Here is a 23853-nt window from a genome sequence, read left to right as displayed (position 1 = left end):
AGACTTCCCATGGCTAGCTGCAAAAGCTTGCGAAAAACTGGCTTCGCGGGAAAAAAGTTTCGTCAGTTTTCACTGGATAAGGAAGTCGCTCGCTATTAATATACCAGTTGCCACAGCACCCGTGGACCCCGTCATCCGTGGGCGCGATAGGGGTCCGTTAAATGCAAAAAATAAGTTTTCATAGTGGAATGCAGAAAGCGAGAATTTTGAATTCTCACTAACCTTCCGTTTCCGTGCGAGGCGAAGCCGGTGCACCGAAGGTCAGCTGGGTGGGCTCCTGGGAAACAACGTCGCTTGCTGCGTATAATACACTTTCGTGAAAATGCGTACACACAAAGCCGAAGCCTCAGAAAAAAGACGGCACAGTTAAAGCGTCTTCTACGTTGATCGCATTGGGGCACGTCAACTACGCAGCAGATATCCAACTCGTTCAGAAGGAGCTCCGGGCTGGCAGAGGCAGTTTGGGAGCTCGTCTTCTTGCGTTTCGCGACTGGAAAAGATTTGGAAGTTATGATAACATGCAATAACCGTCTGAATATATATACTTACCGGTATCAAAGGAAGGAGATAGTTGATTGATGACTTTATGGGGGAAAATAGTTGGCATCCGGTCCAGGTAACCACGGCGTCCACTTGCGTTGAAGTGAGCTCCGCATATCCGGTGGTGCTTAGAAGGCTGCCACAAAGAGAAGCGACCAGCACTTCCTTGGCGGTTGATTCTTCTCACCCACTCCTTTTTTTCTTTTTCATTTGCAGGGAACGCGTGAAATGAAACGTTCTTGTCTTTCAGCGTGTTGTTGTCGCAACCAGGCACACAACAAGTCTGGCCGCCGCCTCGGCACTTCGACGACATCGCGCGCAGTAGTGGCTGAGGTCACTAAGTAACCCACAGACACGTAACAGTTAATATAACGCACCTGCAACCGCCCACCACCAAAAACTACAGGAAATCTCAAACCAAACGAAGCACGCGCACACACACACACCGCAGCTATGCGAACGCAGGACGAAGCCAAGACGGGCGGTTGGTCGGCGCTCGCTCACTTTTCCCATAATGCGTCGCGCGCCCGCTAGGTTTTCTCGCGGCGCTGCGATTTCCGAAATGGTCCATTCTCGTCTGCTGTCAATACGTGGCCGTCTACGGAGGGTGTATGGTTACAGAAAACGGCAGTAACTCTTCTTTTATCGGAACTATCCCGAAACAAATTACATAAAAATTAGCCGCTAGGACGACTCCAACATTAGGCCGAGTTTCACGTACTTTTCGTAATTGCGTAGTTCATAGTGAAGTTGTAGATATTGTGGAATTCCCGTCTGTCATGCTGCGGTACTTGCACACGTCACTGCTTCGTAAAAGAATAAGTTACTCCACAGTCAAAAGATGTATTCATTGTCTGTGTCCTTCAGTAATAATGATAATAATAATATTAATAATAATAATAATAATAATAATAATAATAATAATAAAACTGGTAGGAGACCCTAATCTGACTTAGGTGTCTCTTAGTGGCACTCGCACCTCGGCATTGGTGTTCTTTAAGTTAAGCGAGCGAAGGTCTTTCCCCTGGCACGATATGCAGGCGAGGAGAATGGAAGAGCGAAGAGGAACCGCAGCGCGCGCCATCTTGCATGGCGTAGCCTCCTAGCCAACGGCGCTGACGTCAGAGCATGTAACGAGCGTGCGCGCGCAGCTGCTGCGAGCAAGCGAGCGAGCGAGCAGGTGAGCGCCGGGAGAGAAGCGAGAAAGGAGGAAGTGATGTCACATCCAAATTGCTAGGCAAATCTTCAGTTTATGCCAGGCAACTGTTTTCCATTGATTAGCCGGGTAAACATGCCATCTTATTGTGTGTGAGGTCATTAGTGACGTAATTACTGCCGCTTTCTACTACCGGGTTTCCAGGAGCTTCGGCAATGTCGTGCTCACGTGGAGGGTGTCCAAAGTTACGATTCTGTGCTTTGGTGTGCGGTAATCAGTGTTTTCTAATTAATTCTAATTATTCTGGACACTGCAATAACGCAACTTGTATCTAAACTTACGCTCTGATAGTTATCTATAGTGAAACCGATGAATTTTGTACTGTACTCTGTTTTCTTTTTTTTTTCAAATTTATTTCGTATCGGTCGTCTCAGGAGGTGAACCGGAAGTGCTGCGCATGAAACAACAGTGTCACTCGATGCTCGTGCTGCTAATAGCAATACCTGTATATACATAGATGCATCGATTGAAGTTAAACACACCACAGCGTCGCTGCTCGTCATTCTTCCCAGAGTGGAAGGGGTGATGAATTTTTTTATTTGGTCTTACCGAGGCGCAGTTAGAACGCCGGTGAGAGCTTGCGCCGACAAGGAACGCGCGGAAAAAAACAGTTCCCCAAAAGGTCTACAATGGATTCCCACACGTAAGCAGTACCCCTGTCACACGGCAAACCTAGCGTCATTTCCAACGAATGACATTTCTGCGTTTAATGCGAGTATTACCGCACTCTGTCACAGGGCGAAAACTAATTTCATTTGAAAATGATGTCAATGAAGATAGTAAAAGAAAAAGACAGGCAAAAATAGCAAAAACGGCACTTGCGTCTAATCATCGTTCTGATGGGCATGCGGGCTCCTAGCATGCACATTGTCGGCGCCTGCCCTAGGAAAACAACCGCGTGCGTTTGCGTCGAGCTAATCGAACTGGCAGCGGCCGATGCTCCAGTGCGAACAAACACGACTACCACAGCTAACCCTTATAAAAATTTCTAGCAGCAGTTTTTAGACCGTCTTTAGACTATTGTTACTAGAACCTACCAATAGTCAATTGAAGCCCTATCAACTGTCGTTATACATCATAACAACGCTCTAGTAACACCATAGAAACAATTGGCCCCCAACTCCCAATAGGAATGTGTTCATAGGATGTCTTTAAATTTCCTACCAATTTCATATGAGCATATATCTTTATAAACCCTAGTAACATTCTTTGAAAAGTAGAATGTTACTTGTAGAATTTTCTGCCAACTTTCTACCAACCACCTATTAACATTCTTCTAATTGAAGAATGTTTGTAAACGTTCTACCAACTTCTTACCAATTCGCCATTAACAGGTCTTCACTATACACTGTGTTAACATTCTTTCAATAGAAGAACGCTTGTAGACGTTCTCAACTTCGTACCAATCACCTATTAACATTTGTCTTTATACACCCTAGTAATATCCTGTCAACAGTTGGCCACCTTACTTCAATTGAAGCATGTGCATAGATGGTCTGTAAACACTGTAGTAGCCGTCAACCAACACAAGTCTTTAGGCTCTGTAGTAACATTGTGGCAACATTTTACTTACATGTGCTTATGTACCTGCTACTGACGTTTTACTAGCCCCCTAGCAACATTTGCCCTGCATACGACTTAGTAGCATGGTGTAAACATTTGTGAATGTGTGTGAACATGTTGGTAAAAGGCAATATGCAACCTAGAAGGTGCATATACATGAAAAACAGATGCAAGTTTGCACTAAAGGAAGTTTATTCACACAATAATATTTACAAAAAATTATGAGAAAAGTAAAAGAAATTCTTAAAAATAATAAATAAATATGACTTAGTTGATTAAAGAATGGCAGCTGTCGCATAATCTCTAGCAAGCTTCGATCATAATGTATTTTTTTACATTCAGAGCTGATGTCTCAGAATGTTTGCAGAGTGAACCCTTCACAGAAACAAGATGGTCCGTGTTAACATCATGTTCAGGTTAGCATATCACGTATATTGAACAGCTTTTTCACAAGTTTCACGTGCAAGTTCACACGAATGCTAGAATTGTAGACGCCATACTTGTATACCGGCAGACTGAAATGGCAAGGATGGGGAAATCTTGCAATGCATATCGTTTGCTGCGGGTTATTAAAATTAGGAAAGTGTGCAAGGTCATTTCTGGAATAAAGGTAACAGCCTAAAACTATTGTTGTAGCCCCCCAAAGTTGTGGCCTGAATAATTTCAGCTTTCCAAAGTGTCTTCTTAACCAATTTTCTGTATAAATAATTTACTCAATCCAAAAGTAAATTACAAGGTTTATTCATGGTGAAATTTGTAGCGCGCACAATAGACAAGGACGGATAGAAGGTGGACACCCGAGCGCTAACTCACAACTGTTTATTTTTGGAAAGAGACAGAACATAAAAGCGCCAGATAGCTGCACCGAGCATGTGCAAAACGAGTTATAAATTTTTATACAAGCAGATTACAAATCTTGAAGCAGTATTCAAGAATACAACTTCGTCAGTCACAGCAACCAATGGCTGAATGATGCATTTTTAAGCACGCCTTACTATATGAAACGCGTCTGTAATTTCACGTGTTCGTTCATATTTATTCGAAAACAAAATATCAGTATCAAAAAATGCCGGTTCACAATGACATAGGTTGCAGTGGTTAGACAAGTGCGAATGATTTTCTTTCACATAGGCACTTGTCTAACCGCTGCTACCTATGTCATTGTGAACCATGGAACTATAAGCTGAAAATTTCACTACCTCTCAAGCTGTACAGCTAGAGTAGGAAAGAGCAAACAATGAGTTCATGATCAGACAATATTTACCACAAATTAAATCATCGCGACCGCTGTGAAAACGTAATGTTTGTACGCCTCGTGTTTATAGCAACTTCAGGCGAACCGCATGAGGCGGCGTAGTTCAACTATGTAAGAAATTTGTTCTTAAAACATTTCACGTCATTACAGTTCGCGCTATAACCTGCCAAAATGCGGCATCAGAAACTTAACTCAAAATAATATAAAATTATATGTTTATGAAAAATGATGTAAAAGACCATACCTTTTAATAAAATTTGGAGACAGACAAAATTTCGGCGCAGTGCAGTCTTGAGGAACAGCTGTTCCCTACTTGTGCAGTGTGCTGTTTAAAACACGGACAGTGCCAATATTAAATCACTATCACTCCACACGACACTGCATCGCAGCTGGCAGAGAAGTTGCAGAAACGGTTATATCACGGAACGAAGAAAGCGCCAAGGGCTTCGCAAGCAGGACGCTGGTTGGCTTGTATCGATGAATCAGCCACAACACAGCATAAGCATAAACATCAGCAAAAATAACTTGATTGCTGCTACAGTAGACGACCAAACACCTACATCGCTCCGACCGTACCACGCCGGCGTCGCAAAGGAACTGATATCGGTGGCGATGGTCTCCTTGTTTGCCTCGACTCGGACCACTGTCAAATTTGTGCGCATGCGCGAGAGAGGCATGTGACATTCCATCCTTAAGGATTCGACGAAAGTTCGTCTGGTCAGGCATGGAAATGAATGAAATTACGGTCACTGACCAAGTCTGATGAATAATCTGACGTTTCGGAACCGCGTACGGGTTCCTTGTTCACTGAGTTGGACAAGAAATCGTCGTCACTTATATAGCCAGCACGTGACGTAATGAACGTGCGTAAATGGCAGGCATCGTCCCTGGTGTCCGGTTCATTGTAGCTGGCGTCGATTGAATGATTAGAGATTCTAGCAGCCGTCGGGATGACACGTTCTTTTCTTTGGCAACAACAGTGGCATTGTCCCAGTCAATCTTGTGATTATGTTCATGCGCATGCTCGGCAGTGGCGTTCGTCGTGTGGTTATTATTCCTTACATCACGTTTATGTTCCTTGAGGCGTCTGGAGAACTTCCCTGTTTCACCAGTATACACTCTGTGGCAATCAGCGCATGGTATCTTATACACAACTCCTGGGAATGATTCAACAGGTAACCTGTCTTTCACATTCATGAGCTGGTTCCGGAGCTTGCTGGTCGGGATGTGGGCAATGCGCAAATCGTATTTCGAAAATACGCGCGACAGTGCCTCGCTGATTCCATGGACGTAAGGGATGGCTGCACGTGCACGGATTGTCGTGTTGTTCTCCGAGCTTGGCTCTAATATCCGCTTCCCGGTCCTGCATATGAAACGACTAGGGTAGCCGTTGCGGGTTAGTTCACGGTGGATCGATATCGATCACCACGGCTAATCTAGTAATGGAAGCCTTGGAAGGGAAAGTACTGGCTACATTCAACCCGGCACCTAAAGTTTTTTACCGCTACGTGGATGACTGTTTCTGTATTTTGAAGAAACAATACATCCAACGCTTCTTAGACTGCCTGAACGCCCAAAATGCGCACATACAATTCACTGTGGAACACGAGAGGGACAGCTCGTTGCCTTTCTTGGATGTACTGGTTCGTCGGGATGGGGACGCTCTCGCCTTCTCGGTATACAGGAAGCCTACACACACAGGTCGTTATCTTAAGTTTAATTCTTGTCACCCTGTCGGCCATAAGACATCCGTAGTGTCGTCCCTGATAACACGCGCCGTACGCGTCTGCTCAGGCGACGATGCACTAAAAAAGGAATTACGGACGATCCACCGTGAATTAACCCGCAACGGCTACCCTAGTCGTTTCATATACAGGACCGAGAAGCGGATATTAGAGCCAAGCTCGGAGAACAACACGACAATCCGTGCATGTGCAGCCATCCCTTACGTCCATGGAATCAGCGAGGCACTGTCGCGCGTATTTTCGAAATACGATTTGCGTATTGCCCACATCCCGACCAGCAAGCTCCGGAACCAGCTCATGAATGTGAAAGACAGGTTACCGATTGAATCATTTCCAGGAGTTGTGTATAAGATACCATGCGCTGATTGCCACAGAGTATATACTGGTGAAACAGGGAAGTTCTCCAGACGCCTCAAGGAACATAAACGTGATGTAAGAAGTAATAACCACACGACGAACGCCATTGCCGAGCATGCGCATGAACATAATCACAAGATTGACTGGGACAATGCCACTGTTGTTGCCAAAGAAAAGAACGTGTCATCCCGACGGCTGCTAGAATCTCTAATCATTCAATCGACGCCAGCTACAATGAACCGGACACCAGGGACGATGCCTGCCATTTACGCACGTTCATTACGTCACGTGCTGGTTATATAAGTGACGACGATTTCTTGTCCAACTCAGTGAACAAGGAACCCGTACGCGGTTCCGGAACGTCAGATTATTCATCAGACTTGGTCAATGACCGTAATTTCCTTCATTCTTTCCATCCCCCCGCTTCGCCTTTATCACCGCGGAACTAAAGCCCCTCTTTACGCCGAACCTTGCGAGGGTTCAATGACACCTAGACTTTCATCACCAGCCGGTGAAAGGTGTGGTGGGCCTTTGTGCGCGCATCCCCTTCTGGGGAACTGCGCCTAGAGGGAGGAATGTATCTTACGACCCAGGTTGAAAAAGGAGCTTACAGGACAGCCGGCTTAATTTTGTTGTGCAGTCAGGGGCTGTATAATTTTATCTTTCGAGACAATTATTGTTTTGAAAACCGGCTTTTTTCTGCAAATGTGATAAATATTAAAAAAAAATAAGATGATATAGGGTAAATAATGTGGATATTATATTTGGCACAAAAACATCCTCTAGTACTTGCCGCTTTCAAATACAAAAATTTGCTTCATGGCGCCCAGCGCAAAGTAATGCTGAAATCTATTGTAGTGACACTTTTATAGTTAAATAGATGTCCAAAGTGTGACGGCTATGACGTTACCGGTTTTCAGACGCCCGAAGCACGGCAAAAGCATGGCCTTTGATCCTGGCACTTGGTACCCGCGGAATTTCAGAAACCGGAAGCTCAGAATTTTGTCGCCGTGTTATGAAGCGAAAGCACTCAATATTAAGAGGACCCGCCATGGTTGCTCAGTGACTAGAGTGTTGGGCTGCTCAGCACGAGGTCGCGGGATCGAATCCCGGCCACGGCGGCCGTATTTCAATGGGGGCGAAATGCGAAAACACCCGTGTACTTAGGTTTAGGTACATGTTAAAGAACCCCAGGTGGTCGAAATTTCCGGAGTCCTCCACTACGGCGTGCATCATAATCAGAAAATGGTTTTGGCACGTAATACCCCACAATTTAATTTTATTTAATATTAAGAGGTCATAATTATGCGTTTTCCATCTGTTTTCTCACACAGAAAGCAACCATTGTCATAAAGCAGATTAGTCGACACAGTTACTTTGCCTATACTTTTATGCAACGTCCTATTAGTTTCCTTTAATGTGCAGAAGCCGTCGGTAGGAGGCAGGGACGAAAGCGCGCGAATAGGGACGCGAACAAAGCTACATTTTTTATACAGTAAGGATAATTGCAATCTTTCTTAACGGAAAGGTGTCACTTGCCAGGAGTTCGCTTTTCTTTGTATTGGGCCTGTGCGCTTTCTCAGGTCAGCACCCTCTCTCACTCAGCAGCAGCTGTATTTTGCAGCCTTTTGGATGTTTGAGCGGCAACGTTCCAGCGCCGTGTTACTCTGAGTTTCGGCTCACTTTCTTGTTTTTAACAGATATCGTGACGCTACTGTGCTGACATGTTCCAGTTTAGGGCGTATTACTTATATCGCGGAGTACACTGAGCTGATCATCTCGTTGCAAAGCTAATTGGTGGCCTTGCCAAAACAGTGCGTGGTAAGGGCTGATTTGTGCTCGAGCCGCACGCCACACCACCCGCTCTGCCCGCTCGCATGTGGTCGGGTGAAAATTTGCACATTTCGCAGACTGGTACACATACTTCGGTATACACTGCAAGTGCGAGCCGAGTGTGTGCCAATATTTGTAAACCAGTGTGCGAAATGTGCAGTTTTCCGCACGACCGCACGCGTACGGCAAGCAGGCGGTGTCACGGCTCAAGCGTAAATCGGCCTATAATTAACCAGCCCCAGGGCCGGCATAAAGCTGTGTAACTGGTGCGCGGCCTGCACAGTACTCCGCTATCACAGCGGTCAGGTGGCGTAGCGGAAGCAAATTTTCTCGAAGTGTGCTGACATCACCACACGCTCACGTAGTCCTGTAAAACCTTTAAAAAGATTAGTTCTAACAGTGTACGAAAATATTTCTTTAAACACTTTTGTAGCACTCCGTCAACGATTCGCCACCGAGTTGGATTGTAACTGTGATTTAAAACAAAGAGCTTGATTTCTGAGTATGTCATATATCGACATTAATGTGTGCTAGAAAAATTCATCTAAAAACTCTCAAGTTACTTCCCATTCTAAATATTTTTCGGCAAACAGTACGAGCTGTTGCCGTACTCAGGATACATGTCTTTCACAAAAAAAAAATTATTTTGATGATGTATAGTAAAACATTCCTTACACAAAAGTAACGAGCCTTTTGACGGAGTATTAAAGTCGTTATTAGGCAAAAGTTAGAAGATATGTTAACGATGTACTTAAAATATTCTTTATACAAGAGTAAGTAGGAAGCCATTTAACGGTCTATGAACAAATTTTCTTTATACAAAACTAAGAAGGAAGTCTTTTAGCAGTGTATTTAAAATATTCGTTATGCAAAAGTAGGAAGGAAGGCTTTTAACAGTGTACTTAAAGTATTCTTTATACAATAACAAGAAGCAAGTCTGTTAACGGTGCATTTAAAATATTCTTTATACAAAAGTAAGAAAGAAGTATTTTGACAGTGGATGAACAAATATTAAGAGAATGTAAATGTAGATAGACTGTCAGTAAAGTAAATAGGAAGTTGGTAGAAGTTCAAAATAATGTTGATAGGCATTTTTGCAGCCAAAGACGGCCGTCTATTCACTGGATTGAGAGTATCTTTCTATAATTATGCATTGTGCCGCACTTAAGCGTCATTAAAGTAATAATTAGCTAATAAAATTGACAGAACAATTGCTACTTCTTGTTAAACCACAAAAAAACATGTACTGTTTGCGAAGCTGGGCGGTACGCTACTGGTATCGAGGGTACGCATTCGGTTCCAAAACGAATGCGAATGAGTACGGCCACATATTCATTTGGAAATGTTATTTTCAACGAATGTCATTACGTCTTACCGTGTGACAGCAAACGAATAGCATTATGAGCATATGCCATTAGTGGTGAATGACAGATTTGACGTGTGACAAGGGTAAGAGATTTGAACACAGAAGTACTGCCCATATAGCGGAAAGACACCCTAATGGAACAGTTGAGACACTCCGTGAGCGGTCTCTGGAGCCAGTCGTTACGGCAGGGCCACGAGATACCATTTTGTATAACCTACATAGTTTCTGCAGGCACATACGTAGATTATTTTACAACATATATTTACATCTGAACATCTTGCTATAAAAATTAAGTGGGTCAATGCAGTTGTACACGTAGTATAATCCTTTTATGTAACTTATGTATGAAAAAAAAAACGTGTGCCGTGCATCGCGAATAAAGAATAAAATAATATTGAGCCTGCCGCCATCGGCAACAACTGTCGAACCATTAAGGCCATACTACACGTACGCGTGCCGGCGCGCGAAAGCTCGCGTCCACGTGCCTCACACATCTGTAGATTAGGCAAGACAGATGGTACGGGTCGAAGCGCGGCGCCAGCACAGATATCTCATGTTTACGCACGCTAAAAAATAGCTTTGTCCGAAATGGCGTCACCCATGGCTCCCGCTTCAGCGCCAATTCCCGTGATGGTTAGTCTCCCACTCGTGTTAATCGCCATGGACTATTTAAATGAGGTTTAGCTTACGCTAAACTCACCTGAAACGTTAGTTATGAGCGCATAGCGCGTCCAGTTTCTGAGATCATTCGGCAATTCCGGCGCCCGTAGGCCTAAAGGGACGCGTCAGCATGGAGGGAAGAAAAATATAGGAGGGAGTATTAGGTTACGCAGCCAGCCTCAGCAAGCGAACGCTCCGTGAAGCCACGATGGTGGCCCAACACTTGACCTCTTGCTTCAAAAAGATTCACGGAGCAAGACATTTGCTGAGACGTTTGGCTCGCAGTAGCTAAACCAGTAGTTTCTATTCGGTGCGCGTTTGTTCAGCTGCCCTACCGTGGCTTTGCCTACAGAGCGGGAACACTAAAAATTGGCAGTGTCTTGGCTCGGCTATGCCAGGATATACGTATTGGAAGCTAAGGCATAGCATGGTTAGCCTTGGTTAATCTTGATTGCAAGTCCAGGTTAGTCTGGTTGTCTAGCTATGTTGCGGCGTTTAGCCAGTCGTTCGGCGCGCTGTTTCCTGGGCGATTCGTTTCCTCTGCGTCTCGTTCCGATGTCGATTCCAGGCCTCCTCCTGCTGATCAGAATTGCCGCCTTCCATACTGCCGCCTCAACTGTGGTTGCGGCGCACGCGAGCTCTCCTTTTCAATCCTCCGACATGTTATCAGGCATGCGACGCAGCTGGCGAAGCGAGCGGAGGCGAGCGCAATGACGAGGAACGCGGTGTGACGTCATATCAAACGTTTCGATGTCGATTCCAGGCCTCCTCCTGCTGATCAGAATTGCCGCCTTCCATACTGCCGCCTCAACTGTGGTTGCGGCGCACGCGAGCTCTCCTTTTAAATCCTCCGACATCTTATCAGGCATGCGACGTGCTGGCGAAGAGAGCGGAGGCGAGCGCAATGATGAGGAACGCGGTGTGACGTCATATCAAACGGTGGAGGCGGTAAGGCGCGGCGCTGCGCAGCGGCGGGACACCTGTGGCTCGATGCTACTAGTGGCGCATGCGCAGTAGCGACTAGGGAGCGAGAGAGAGAGAGAGAGAAATATCTGCGGCGAAGCGCGCGTTGTGAGGTCATGCGACTTCTCCGAGCACCGCCACGGCGAAATCGCAAGTTCGCGGCCAGTAAAGCTTTCACTTTAAAACCAACCGCGCACGTTGACGTGCGATCCCGTGTTGGGTCACCAAGTTTGACTCCAATCGCGTTGCGGTATGCTCTTTTCTATCTTTTTTCCTTCCTCTGTGCGCGTCCGAATAGCAACAGGATGGCTACTAATCGATTATTTTGGCGTGGGTACGTTTTGCACGAGGTACCAGACGGCGCCCTTACTTGTAACGTCTTCCTTGCGTTAGCGTTCCCGTACGTTAAACTAAGGCTGTGTTCCAATACTCGCCGTATACGGCAAAGTACACGGCTAAGCGGACAGCGGCCATCTTAAGTTTCGTTCCAATTCTCACGAAGACGTCAAAGCAGACAGATTCGCGAATACAGCATCGAAGTCAATAACGATGCAGGCTACTTTCCTGCCCAAATAATATGGCGGCTGTGCAGGACGCTTCGAAAGCCGACAGAAAGATCGTCTGCGCACAAAAAAAAATAATAACGCACAAGGACCTTCCGACGCCGTTAAAGGGACACTAAAGGCAAATACTAAGTCAAGCTAAAATGATAGAGTAGTGCCCTAGAATCTCTAAAGCGTCAATATTATTACGAAGAGAACCTTAACTCTTTCCCTACCATGGGGAAAATGGGTGCTTTTTGAAGGTTACGCCAGATCTCTTTTCTGAAGAAAACATTGCGCTAAATATTTTATGTAATACATAAACAAAAAGCGGAATGAATGCACTTTTCGCACATAAAAGTTTTATTAACGAGCTGAATGTCATAAAAAAGACATAACTTGCTGGAATCAAGATTGTAGGAAAAAATTGAACAAAGATTGTAAGGACACGCTTATATCTACTAACAAATATATGGAACAAAAATTATGAGATACATAAAAGGTACTATCGTCTAATAGGCACTATCTCCGAAAAAATCAAAATTTTTCATTCAGCAGATATTCCACTACAAAAGTTTAACTTCAAGCCCTACACTAGGGCGTGCCGGGCTGCGGCCGCGGATGTTCCGGGCTGGCATCCTGAGACTCGCTGCTGCTCGATCCATCGATAAAATCAGCCGCAGACCCACGGTAATCGCGACATCTGCGACCTTTCGAAGCGCACGCACCGCTCCCGGGGGCGGCCATCTTTGCTTTCTATTTTGACAACCGCGGAACTTCGGAGCGCATTCAAAAATTACCGCCTGGCGTGAAAAAAACCTAACTGCTTAGAAAACAAAAATGTAGTTCTCCTTCACGTCCAGGCGCAGTGTGTCCGTGAGCGGTTCAAACAGTCGATACCGGGCGGTCATTTTTGCTTTGTATTTTGACGATCGTGAAACATCAAAGTGCGTTGCAATATCACCGCCTGGTCGGAAAGAAAGTGCACTGGCTAGAAAACAAAAATATAGTTCTCCTCCTTCACATACGATAGCGCAGTGTCTCCGTGAGCGGCACGGAAGGTCTCCAAAGCGGCGTTTCAAACTATCGTTAGCGGGCTAACTATGTACAATGGGCGCGGTACGGAACGAGTCAATAATCGAGAAATTGAGGTAAATGCAAGACATGACTAGAGACCTCCCCCCCCCCCCCTCCCGGGACATTCAAGCACTTACCCGATGACGAAAGCACCCCTCAGTTAAATTCTGTTCCTAGTACTCAGCTACTTGTTGCAGAAAACCTCCTCGTATTGTGTTATAAGATGAAATAAAGTGCTACTTGTCCAGTGTTATTTTATTTTCCGAAAGAAAGAGAACTCATTGAAGTTACCCTGCACAACGACGCGGGCGGTCGAAAAGTTTCGTTTTCGCTCGACACTACGCCGCCCATGCTTTCGCGTTTTAGTAGTTTCGTTATCGCGTAGTGCTGTGCTGGTTTTGCTGGCTCGCGACATTCGCACAAACTGCAAGTAGCAAAGAATTTAACTTCCATGTGATGTCGCGGGATGCCCGAACGGCGTACGCCCCTTGACCAAACAACAGCTGCAGCAGTGAATCCACGGCTCTGTCTTGGCTCCGTACCGCCGTCTGTCGGGAGCCGTTTTACTCACCGACAGCCGCAAAGGGTGGTGATGGATTAGGCAACGTCACTACTCACCCGCTTTGGTGAGTGGTGACAATGTATCGACTGGCCGATGTTCAAATCAATTGTCGAAGACGGCTGTCGCAATGACTTCTCCTCCAGCCTAGAGGACACCATAAAGAGTGTCCTAGAGGCGGCCAATCATTCGCTTCCGAGAACGTATACACGCACCGATTACGACATTGAGCTAGAGAGGCTTCGTGCAATTCGTCGCCATGCAGAGCGGAGGTACAGGCACACGAAGTCTGTACATGACTTGAGGTTGGCCAGAAGAACTCAAAAGAAAATGCAGCGTCGCATGGACAAACTCGCATAGCAAAGATGGAAGTCATTCTGCGAGTGTTTGGATCCACGAAAACCTTTGTCTTACATATGGAGAACTGTTCGTGGTCTCCGTGGAGTCCCTCAGCAGCGCCACCCTTTTAAGTCTTTGGCCCTTCACCAACAATGCAGCGAGATTGACGTCGCGGAAGCTTTCTGCAGGAGGATTGCTGGCGAAACTAGTTCCGCTGGAACATCGACGCTCCGCCACTCACCGATTTCACGCGACACCCGCATGGACCGTCATTTCTTCATGGAGGAACTCGAAGCTGCACTGGCCTTGCGCAAGCGTTCATCTTCACCAGGACCCGACGGTATAACCTACCGTGCCCTATGTAATCTTGGCGAAGAGGCTCGGAAAGTGCTCTTGCTCTTGTTCAACAGCTCTTGGCAGACAGGTACGGTTCCCCACGAATGGAAGACCAGTCGCCTAATTCCACTGCTCAAGCCTGGCAAGTCACCTGTAGACATTGCGTCATACCGACCAATTGCGCTTGCCAGTTGCATCGGAAAACTAATGGAGAGGATGGTTCTAGCACGGCTAGAATGGTACCTCGAACATTGCCAGGTATATCCAGATGCAGTGGCCGGTTTCAGTAGTGGCCGTTCTTCCATAGACAACGTTATCGACTTGGTGACGTACGTCGAGCACCAGAAGTCCTGCAAAAGATTATCTGCTGCCCTGTTTCCGGATGTTAAAGGAGCGTACGACAACGTATCGCACGAATCGATTTTCAACGCCTTAGAGGCAGTAGGACTTGGCGGCAAAGTCTATTTTTGGATAAGTAGCTGTCTACATAAGAGATCCGTTTTCAAACTTACCGAGGATGGCCCGACCTCCCCGCATTACAGTAACCGTGGGGTGCCTCAGGGCGAAGTACTGAGCCCAGCGCTCTTCAGTCTAACACTCATTGGCCTTGCCGACATCCTGCCATGCACTGTTAGGCTCTCCATCTATGCCGACGACATTTGCATTTGGACGTCGGGTGTGACGCGACTGCAACTTCGTGCGCGGCTTCAGAAGGCAGCCACTTTAACATCATCCTACCTTCGAGAACAAGGACTTCATATATCACACGAAAAGTGTGCAGTGGTGGCGTTTACCAGGAAATTAATGTCTCCATACGGGATATCCGTCGACAGAGAACTGATCTCGTACAGCACGAGTCACAGATTTTCGGGGGTGGTCATTGACAAAAATCTCTCCTGGACCCCTCATGTGAATTATGTGAGAAAACGCCTAACAGGAATTTGCGATATGTTCAAGTTCCTTGCAGGAAAGACCTGGGGAGTGCCAATACAATCCATGCTGCAACTGTACAGGGTCTTCTTTATTGAATTCCTGCGGTACAGCTTACCGGTCATGTCCAACACCTGCAGAACTAACATGAATATAATCCAAAGTATCCAAGCCCAAGCCCTCAAGATATGCCTTGGTCTACCGCGAAGTGCGTCGACGACTGAAGTTATTGCAGTCGTTCGAGATTCCACTATTAGAACTCACATTAGCGTTGAAACAATGCGTGTGCACATAAGACACCCGGACCCCTACCCCCACCTCCGGACCCCTACCCCTTCGCCCGGACCCCTACCCACCACCTCGCAAGTCTCCCAGTAGATAGGCCCCACACGACATTCAGTGCGACTATCTTCGCGCACCGTGCCTCTCTCAGGTCAGGTTACACACCTGCGGCAAGGCCTTCCATTCCTCCATGGTGTATGCGCCGTACTCAAGTAAACCTTACACTCCCAGGACTTCAGAAAAAGTCGGACTTGCCATCACCAGCGCTCAAGCAACTAACTTTACTTCTCTTGTACGAGAAGTACAGCGACCGCACACACGTCTACACTGACGGATCAAAAAAAAAATTAAATTATGGGGTTTTACGTGCCAAAACCACTTTCTGATTATGAGGCACGCCGTAGTGGGGGACTCCGGAAATTTGGACCACCTGGGGATCTTTAACGTGCACCTAAATCTAAGTACACGGGTGTTTTCGCATTTCGCCCCCATCGAAATGCGGCCGCCGTGGCCGGGATTCGATCCCGCGACCTCGTGCTCAGCAGCCCAACACCATAGCCACTGAGCAACCACGGCGGGTGTGACGGATCAACTACATCAACCAGTTCAGGTGGCGCTGTAGTTATACCAAGAATGAGAATAACCCAGCGGTTCAAGACTTCCCATGTCACTACGTCTACAGCTGCAGAGCTCGCGGCTCTCCGCGACGCGCTTCATGTGATAAAGGCTGAAAATCCTAGAAAATGGGCAGTCTTCTGCGATTCAAGGCCGGCTTTGCAATGTGTGGAGTCATTTCTCCGACATGCAGCTCACGATCAGCTCACGTGCGAAATCGTGGAACTTGTCCATCACTTAAGAGAAAAACGTCATGATAGCACTTTCCAGTAGATACGAGGTCATTGCGGTATCATAGGAAATGATGACGCCGATAAGGCAGCTCGTACATCAAAACAAGGAGACCGCTGCGTCCCCGTTCCTCTCACAACGACCGACGTTGTCAGACAACTTGGCATTTTAACACGCACGATCTCCTTAGCAGAGTGGAACACTGCATATACAAGGCGCACAAGACTGCAGAGACTAAACCCGTCACTTCAACTCAGGCCTCCAGCCGGTCTACACCGACGTGAAGCGTCTCTTCTGTGTCGGTTATGGCTTGGAGTTGCCTTCACGAATGCCGACTCAGCACTAATTGGAATGGCTGATAGTCCTGCATGTGATGCTTGCGGATGCAAGGAGAATATTAAACACTTATTGTGCCATTGTCCTCAATTTCAAGCACAAAGACAATCTTTGTCCAACACATTAAGGAAATTAGATGATCGTCCTCTGAGTGAAGAGACGTTACTAGAGCATCGTCCCGACCGATCATCGGCTCAGTAGGCAGTGAAGGCACTTTTATGCTTTCTCAGAACTTCTGGTTTGCGCGAGCGGCTTTAACTCAAGGGCTGTCCGTACACGTATCTACACCTTCTCTCTACCTTCTCTCGCTTCCCCTTCTCCCTTCCCCCAGCGTAGGGTAGCCAACCAGTCTATTGACTGGTTAACATCCCTGCCTTCCTATATTATTCTCTCTCTCTCTCTCTCTCTCTCTCTCTCTCTCTCTCTGTCTGAATTTCGAACAAGGTATTCCGACCGTTCAGATTCAATTTTCTCGTAAACTAAGCCGTTACTTGGCATGAAACAAGCATTGTGAGGTTCCTAGTGGTACTTAAACAATCTTAGTCGACTTAGTATTTGCCTTTAGTGTCCCTTTACTGTAAGTCACATTGTGTTTTTCATAGGTCCGCCGGCACAAAGGCATAAAATATAGAAATAATGCGCGCTTTTCTGAACTTTTTCTTGTTGCCGCGAGGTGGCCTCACGTCGCAGAAGCATCTTCCATAAGTCTTCCAGGCGGTTCGGAACGTGTTCCATTGCATGGCATCGAAGCTTTCTCGGCTGTCTCCTTAGCTGTCTACGTCGACTGTCTCCGATGCTGGCCAGAATTGGAACACACCCTAAAAGTCTTCAAGAAACGCACACGAAAACGTCCCGCAAACGTGCTTGCCTTTAACGTACGTAGGGCGACAAACGCTATTCTAAAGCTGTCTATCTTCCCCAGAGAAATATTTTGCCTCACACAAATACGAAACGATGTCTACCAAGATGAAAATCTGAGCGAAGCGGACGCGCGCTGACGCTGGCGGACGTCTCGCAGGTCCAAAGCGCCGTTCCTCGCAAGGCGCCGCGAAAGCAAGGCGCGCGGACGCGAGCTTTCGCGCGGCGACAAGCGTACGCGTAGTTCGGCCTTTACGCTTTCTTTTTTTTTTTTTTCTTGCATCATATCGTATAAAGCGCTTATATTTTCGTTCTACAATTTTACATATGACGGCGCCGCCGTGTAGTTTTGGAGACATCTCAACTACGCGCATCTGTGTTGCACCTCATATTAGACGCTACTGTACGTCTAGTTGCTGACGCTTATATTTACGCGAGGCGCCACGTTTCCGTGCCCTCTCCCAACATTATGTGCAGCTGCTTTTGAATGTACACAAGCACACGAAATCAACTAGAAGTTGGTCATTTCAGCACACTATTCATGAGCTATAACCACTTTCAACGGATGTCTCACCTGTCTTCTGGTCCTTCCGCAGCAAAGGATGGTCGTTCTCCTTGAACCTTTCTAGCATGTCAAATAGTGTTCCCAGAAGTACTAAGAATGCCAATGTAGAGTATAACACCCTGAAAAATACACCATGAGACATGATTTATGTATTTATATATATACTTCATAAATTGTTATTCTTTGCGAAATTTGTCTATATACTTCAAACCTTTTGAGAGTACTACGTAATGGGCGGTGTCATAAAACCAGGTAATACATAAATACACACATGTTCGCAGGGAAGACAATACATCCGACAAAACGCGCACAAGAAAATGAACAAGAGATTACAAGTTAAGCAACACACAATTTCTATTTATAGTATAGATATTACAAGCGACAGACACAGAATTAAAATATATACAAACACACACACACACACATATATATATATATATATATATATTAATAGAACGAAAATTACAAAATGGACCATGTGCGGCAGCAGGTGTTGTTCTCAAGCTCATGAAATTAATGGAGGTCAGTAACAGTGAGTAGGCCAGGTGACAGATTATTCCCGTCGATTATCAGGCCAGGGATGACAGACTGGGCCAAATGGCGTGTGTGACATGAGAAACGCTTTATCTTGCTGGAATGAACACGTCGACGAAAAATTACAGAAGGGGTTTCAAAGTCTTCATGAAGCAAGTTGTGATAGTAAAGCTTATGAAAAAGCGACAGCTGAGCGATTTGTCGGCAGCGTGCAAGATTTTCGAATTCTGCCAACGCCGGCTAAAAGCAAAAAATAGCTAAGGACTTTGAAAGCTTGACCCGTTTAGCGGCCGAGCAAGTAAGGGTCTGGTCATCCGCCAGGCGGCGTAGCGATGACCACTTCTACTTCACCTCAAAGGTAGGCGGCTTATCATACATCCATCGGGTTTCGTCCACGCGTCTCGTCCCCATAATTAAGACGTTGATGCCGCACCGGTCGGAAAGACGACGAGGTGTCTTCTTGACAGAACACTTGTTTCTGTGCTCTGTGCATTTTTGGTGAAATCTTCGCCTTTCGGGGTGCCTCGCCTCCCCGTCTTGCGGCCATGGACAAGGAGCATGCCAGAGTCCCGCCTGGCCAGAAGTCATCACGGCCGTCAACCGCAAGGAAGCGAGTTGGCTCCCCCAGTGACACCGAGGACACCGAGCTGTTCTTTATGTCGGAAGACGACTCATCCGACGACGGCTTCATACCCGTCCGGAGTAAGAGGGCCAAGAGAAAGATCGATAACACAGCGCCGTCAACTCCTGCGAGTACAACGACTATGAAGTCAAGGCCTGCGCGCTGGCCACACGTCATCATCTTTATGCCGGAAGAACCGTCAAGCAACTTACGGTTGCTGAACAGGCAAGCCCTATCCATTTTCCTGGAATGTGCGGAGCCGGATAAAATTAAAGACATCAGAATAAATCCACGCAAGAATATACTCGCCATAGACGTGTACAACGCGAGTGCGCTTGGAAAACTTCAGGAAATCACGGAGCTAAGCGGAATCAAAATGCGCCCCTTCATCCCGATCGACGACACATCCATAGCCGGTGTAATTTACGACATTGATGTTGCCATTCCAAATGATGATTTACCTAGCCTCATCAAGCCGGCAAACCAGGGCACGATCATTACGCAAGTGCGCCGCCTTTGGAATACGCGCTGAGTGAAAGTTATTTTCAAGGGGATTGTATACCATCCCACGTTAAAGCCGGACATTTTCGACATCCGGTTCGACCATTCATCCAGAAGCCGCTTCAATGCCATCAGTGCTTCAGGCTAGGACACGTCAAGGGCGTGAGTTCCAACTCGCTACTGTGTCCCCGTTGCGCTGAACCTCATGCAGAAGTGAACTGCGGTGCCACAGTTCTGAAGTGCGCCAACTGTAGCGGCCCTCACGCAGCCTCGTCGAAAGGCTGTCCCCGCATCAAGAGGGAGCGCGCGGTTCTGAAGCAAATGTCCAGAGACAATTCGGCCCACAGGGAGGCAGCCGAAGTAGTCCGGCGTCGGCGTCGACGTCGGCACCATCGTATGCCTTCAAAGAAGGCGCATGCGCGAAGTGATAGTACCCACTCCACTACCCACTCCACTACGCAGGCACGTACCCAGGGGGGGGGGGGGCCGGGAGGGCCCGCCCCCCCCCCCCCCGAAATCAAGTGGCATACCCCCCCCCCCACCCACGCCACCACTCCTCACACATTTCTAAAGCGCCGCCAGATCAATGTTGAGACTTGGCAGCTGTTCATCGGTCAGCATTATGCTGCCTTTTTCACTCCTTTTAGATGGCGGTAGTTATCGGCATCTCTTGTAATGTGAAGGACAGTTTTCTCATAGATTTCGCACCCGCGCGATTAACTCGAGATGCGTTCAGTTGTAGCCATCTATTCAACCGTCACGCGCATAGCTGTTCCTTTTGTTAGTTCAACCTTCTTTGTTTAGGCTGATCCTGGGACCAGGAGAAGGATGCGGCTGTTACTCAGCTGGTCTGTACTCTCATGGAATGAGTTGCTGCCGGAGAAAGCGCCAATTGCGTTTAACTTCTCCCTTTGCTTCATTATTTCCTTGAGTTACGGCTTGCCGCGACACTGGCAGATGCCCAGAACCATATGCACGTGATATGGGTTATATAAGGTGGGGAAATAAAATAATGTGAAAGAGCGTCTATCATGAAACCCTGCAATGACCCTTAAACCCATAAGCAAGATGACTGTCGCCCGTTACCTCGTCTGTTTTTCCCTAATTGTATAGCACTTTTCGTGCAAAATTGGCAACCGGAAACAAAAATCGCAAGGAGTTGACAAATTAAGCGATCTACTAAGGGAGAGAGCCAAGGCAACAACCAAACTGCAAGCAAAAGCGAATAATAAAAAAGTTAACCGTTGTTTATGAGAATATTTATGGATCAACATCTTTTTATTTAAAAAGGAAGTAGAGAAAACGCCACCGCCGCAAGTGGGGAACAATTACTTGTTTTGAATGACGCTTCTACAGTTATCGGTCGAACCGCCTCAAAAGTCACTTCTCTGCTGTGCTTATGTGAGTGTTTTTCTAACCTATCGCGGTGAGCGCAGTACGTCTAGAATCGCAGAGTCCTGCGCTCTACGCGGTTGTATGGCACTGGCGGCCGCACAGCGTTACGCAATTCGCGGAACTGTCAAAACTGATCAACAAGGCGAAAATAACTGATATTCGAAACTATAACATGAGAAAGACTGAAGAAGCCGCAAAAAATTAACGCAGCCTGAAATCAGTAAAAAAGAAACCTGGCATAGGACAAACCATGATGTATGCACTAAAGGATAAGAAGGATAATATCATCAGCAATCTCGAAGATATAGTAAAAGCAGCAGAAAAATTCTAAGCTGACCTGTATACAGTACCCAGAGGAGTCACGACATCTCACTTAGAAACAGTAATGAACAGGATACGGAAACTCTCCTATAACTAGTGATGAGGTCAGAAGGGCCCTGCAAGACATGAAACGATGAAGGGCGGGAGGAGAAGGTGGAATAACAGTCGATTTAATCAAAGATGGAGGAGACATAATGCTTGGAAAACTGGCGGCTCTATATACGAAGTGTCTATCGACTGCAAGGGTCCCAGAAAACTGGAAGAATGGAGACATTATACTAATCCACAAAAAAGGAGACGTTAAATAATTGAAAAATTATAGGACCATTAGCTTGCTCCCAGTATTATATAACATATTTACCAAATAATCTCCAATAGAATAAGGGCAGCACTGGATTTTGTCAAACAAGGGAACAGGCTGGCTTCAGGAAGAGATACTTTGCAATGGATCACATCCATGTCAGCAATCAGGTTATCGCAATATCTGCAGAGTAGAATAAGCCTCTCCATGTGGCTTACATAGATTACGAAAATGCATTTGATTCAGTAGAGATACCAGCAGTCATAGAGGCACTACGTAATCAAGGAGTACAGAACGCTTACGTAAAAAACTTGGAAAATATTGCTACATGCGTGTGGTATTTGTTTGTTTGAACGAGGCGCGTGGGCGCCATCACTCCAAAAAAGAGGAGGAAGAACGAACTGGGCTCGCGCTGTGAATCTAACCGGTCAGCGCTGCAACCGTTGTTGTAAATATAATCTGTAAATAGTTTCTCGTCTTACTGACTCGTCCTTCGCGTAAGAATATCTACAGAGGTTCTACACCTACCTTAATTCTACACAAGAAAAGCAGGAAGATACCTATAGAGAAAGGGGTCAGACAGGGAGACACAATTTCTCCAAAGCTATTCACTGCGTGCTTAGAAGAATTCAAGCTATTAAACTAGGAAGGCTTAGGAGCAAAGATCGACGGCAAATATCTCAGCAACCTTCGGTTTGCCGATGACATTGTTCTATTCAACAACGATGCAGACGAGTTAAAAAATTATTGGAGACCTTAACAGAGAGAGTGTAAGAGTGGGGTTGAATATTAATATGCAGAAGATGAAGATAATGATAAATAGCCGGACAAAGGAACAAGAGATCAGGATCGCCAGTTGGCCACTAGAGACTGTGAAGGAGTACGTTTACCTAGGTCAATTAATCACAGGGAACCCTGATCATGAGAAGAAAATTCGCAGAAGAATAAAAATAGGTTGGGTCGCATACGGCAGACATTGCCAGCTCCTGACTGGAAGCTTACCATGATTATTGAAAAGTAAGGTGTGCAATCAGTGTATTTTGCCAGTGCTGACATATGGGGCAGAGACTTGAGAACAAGTTAAGGACCGCTCAAAGAGCGATCGAACGAAGATTGCTAGACATAACGTTAAGACAGAGAAAGAGAGCGGTTTGAATCAGAGAGCGAACGGGTATAGACGATATTGTAGTCGACATCAAGAGGAAAAAATGTAGCTGGGCAGGTCATGTAATGCGCCGGTTAGATAACCGTTGGACCATTAGGGTTACAGAATGGGTACCAAGAGGAGGGAAACGCAGTCGAGGACGACAGAAGACTAAGTATAGCGATGAAATTAGGAAATTCGCCAGCGCTAGTTCGAATCGGTTGGCGCAGGACAGGGGTAATTGGAGATCGCAGGGAGAGGCCTTCGTCCTGCAGTGGAGATAAAACAGGCTGCTGCTGCTGCTGATGATGATGATGGTGGTGGTGATGATGATGATGATGATGATGATGATGATGATGATGATGATGATGATGATGATGATAATGATGACGATGGAGGTGGTGGGCCCCCCTCGAAAAAAAATCCTGGGTACGTGCCTGCCACTACGGTAACACTTAGTCGCGCCGCGAAAGGGCCCACCACTTCCACGAGGGAATCAGATACGACTCTTTCCTTAGAGGAATGGCCTACGCTACCGAGCCGCTCCGTTGCTAAGGAACCTCAGAAGGTCGCGGCCCCACCGGAGCCTTCTCTGGCCGTTGATGATTCACCTAAAACAGATCGTCAAGTCATATCGGTGCTACGTTCCCTCATGGAGGCCACCAGAGCAATTTTAGTGGACATGGGGACACCGTCAGCTCGAAGCGCACCTAAAGTGCTGGATGCCTTAAGCCCAGTGCTTGAATCCCTCAACTAGAAAGATGGCTACCCATACCCCATCCTTCCGAAAAGAAGTCAAGGCAGCATCCGTCATCCAGCAGAACGCCAGAGGGCTAAAATCACGAATTTCAGATTTTCGTAAGTTTG

General features: G+C 46.5%; 1 protein-coding gene across 1 annotated transcript in view; it reads right to left on the bottom strand.

The window, feature by feature from the left end:
* LOC126525020 (nose resistant to fluoxetine protein 6-like) overlaps window positions 1-23853 on the bottom strand; it is a 90481-nt gene that overhangs the window by 28035 nt on the left and 38593 nt on the right. Inside the window, exon 5 of the mRNA XM_072287300.1 lies at window positions 18178-18287. Within this exon, the coding sequence (XP_072143401.1) occupies window positions 18178-18287 (110 nt within the window). The remainder of the gene's footprint in view (window positions 1-18177; window positions 18288-23853) is intronic.

This window comes from Dermacentor andersoni, chromosome 3, assembly GCF_023375885.2.
Source record: "Dermacentor andersoni chromosome 3, qqDerAnde1_hic_scaffold, whole genome shotgun sequence".
NCBI classification, from domain to species: domain Eukaryota; kingdom Metazoa; phylum Arthropoda; class Arachnida; order Ixodida; family Ixodidae; genus Dermacentor; species Dermacentor andersoni.
The sequence above is the reverse complement of the archived record's forward strand: the minus strand, read 5'-3'. Positions and strand labels throughout refer to the sequence as shown.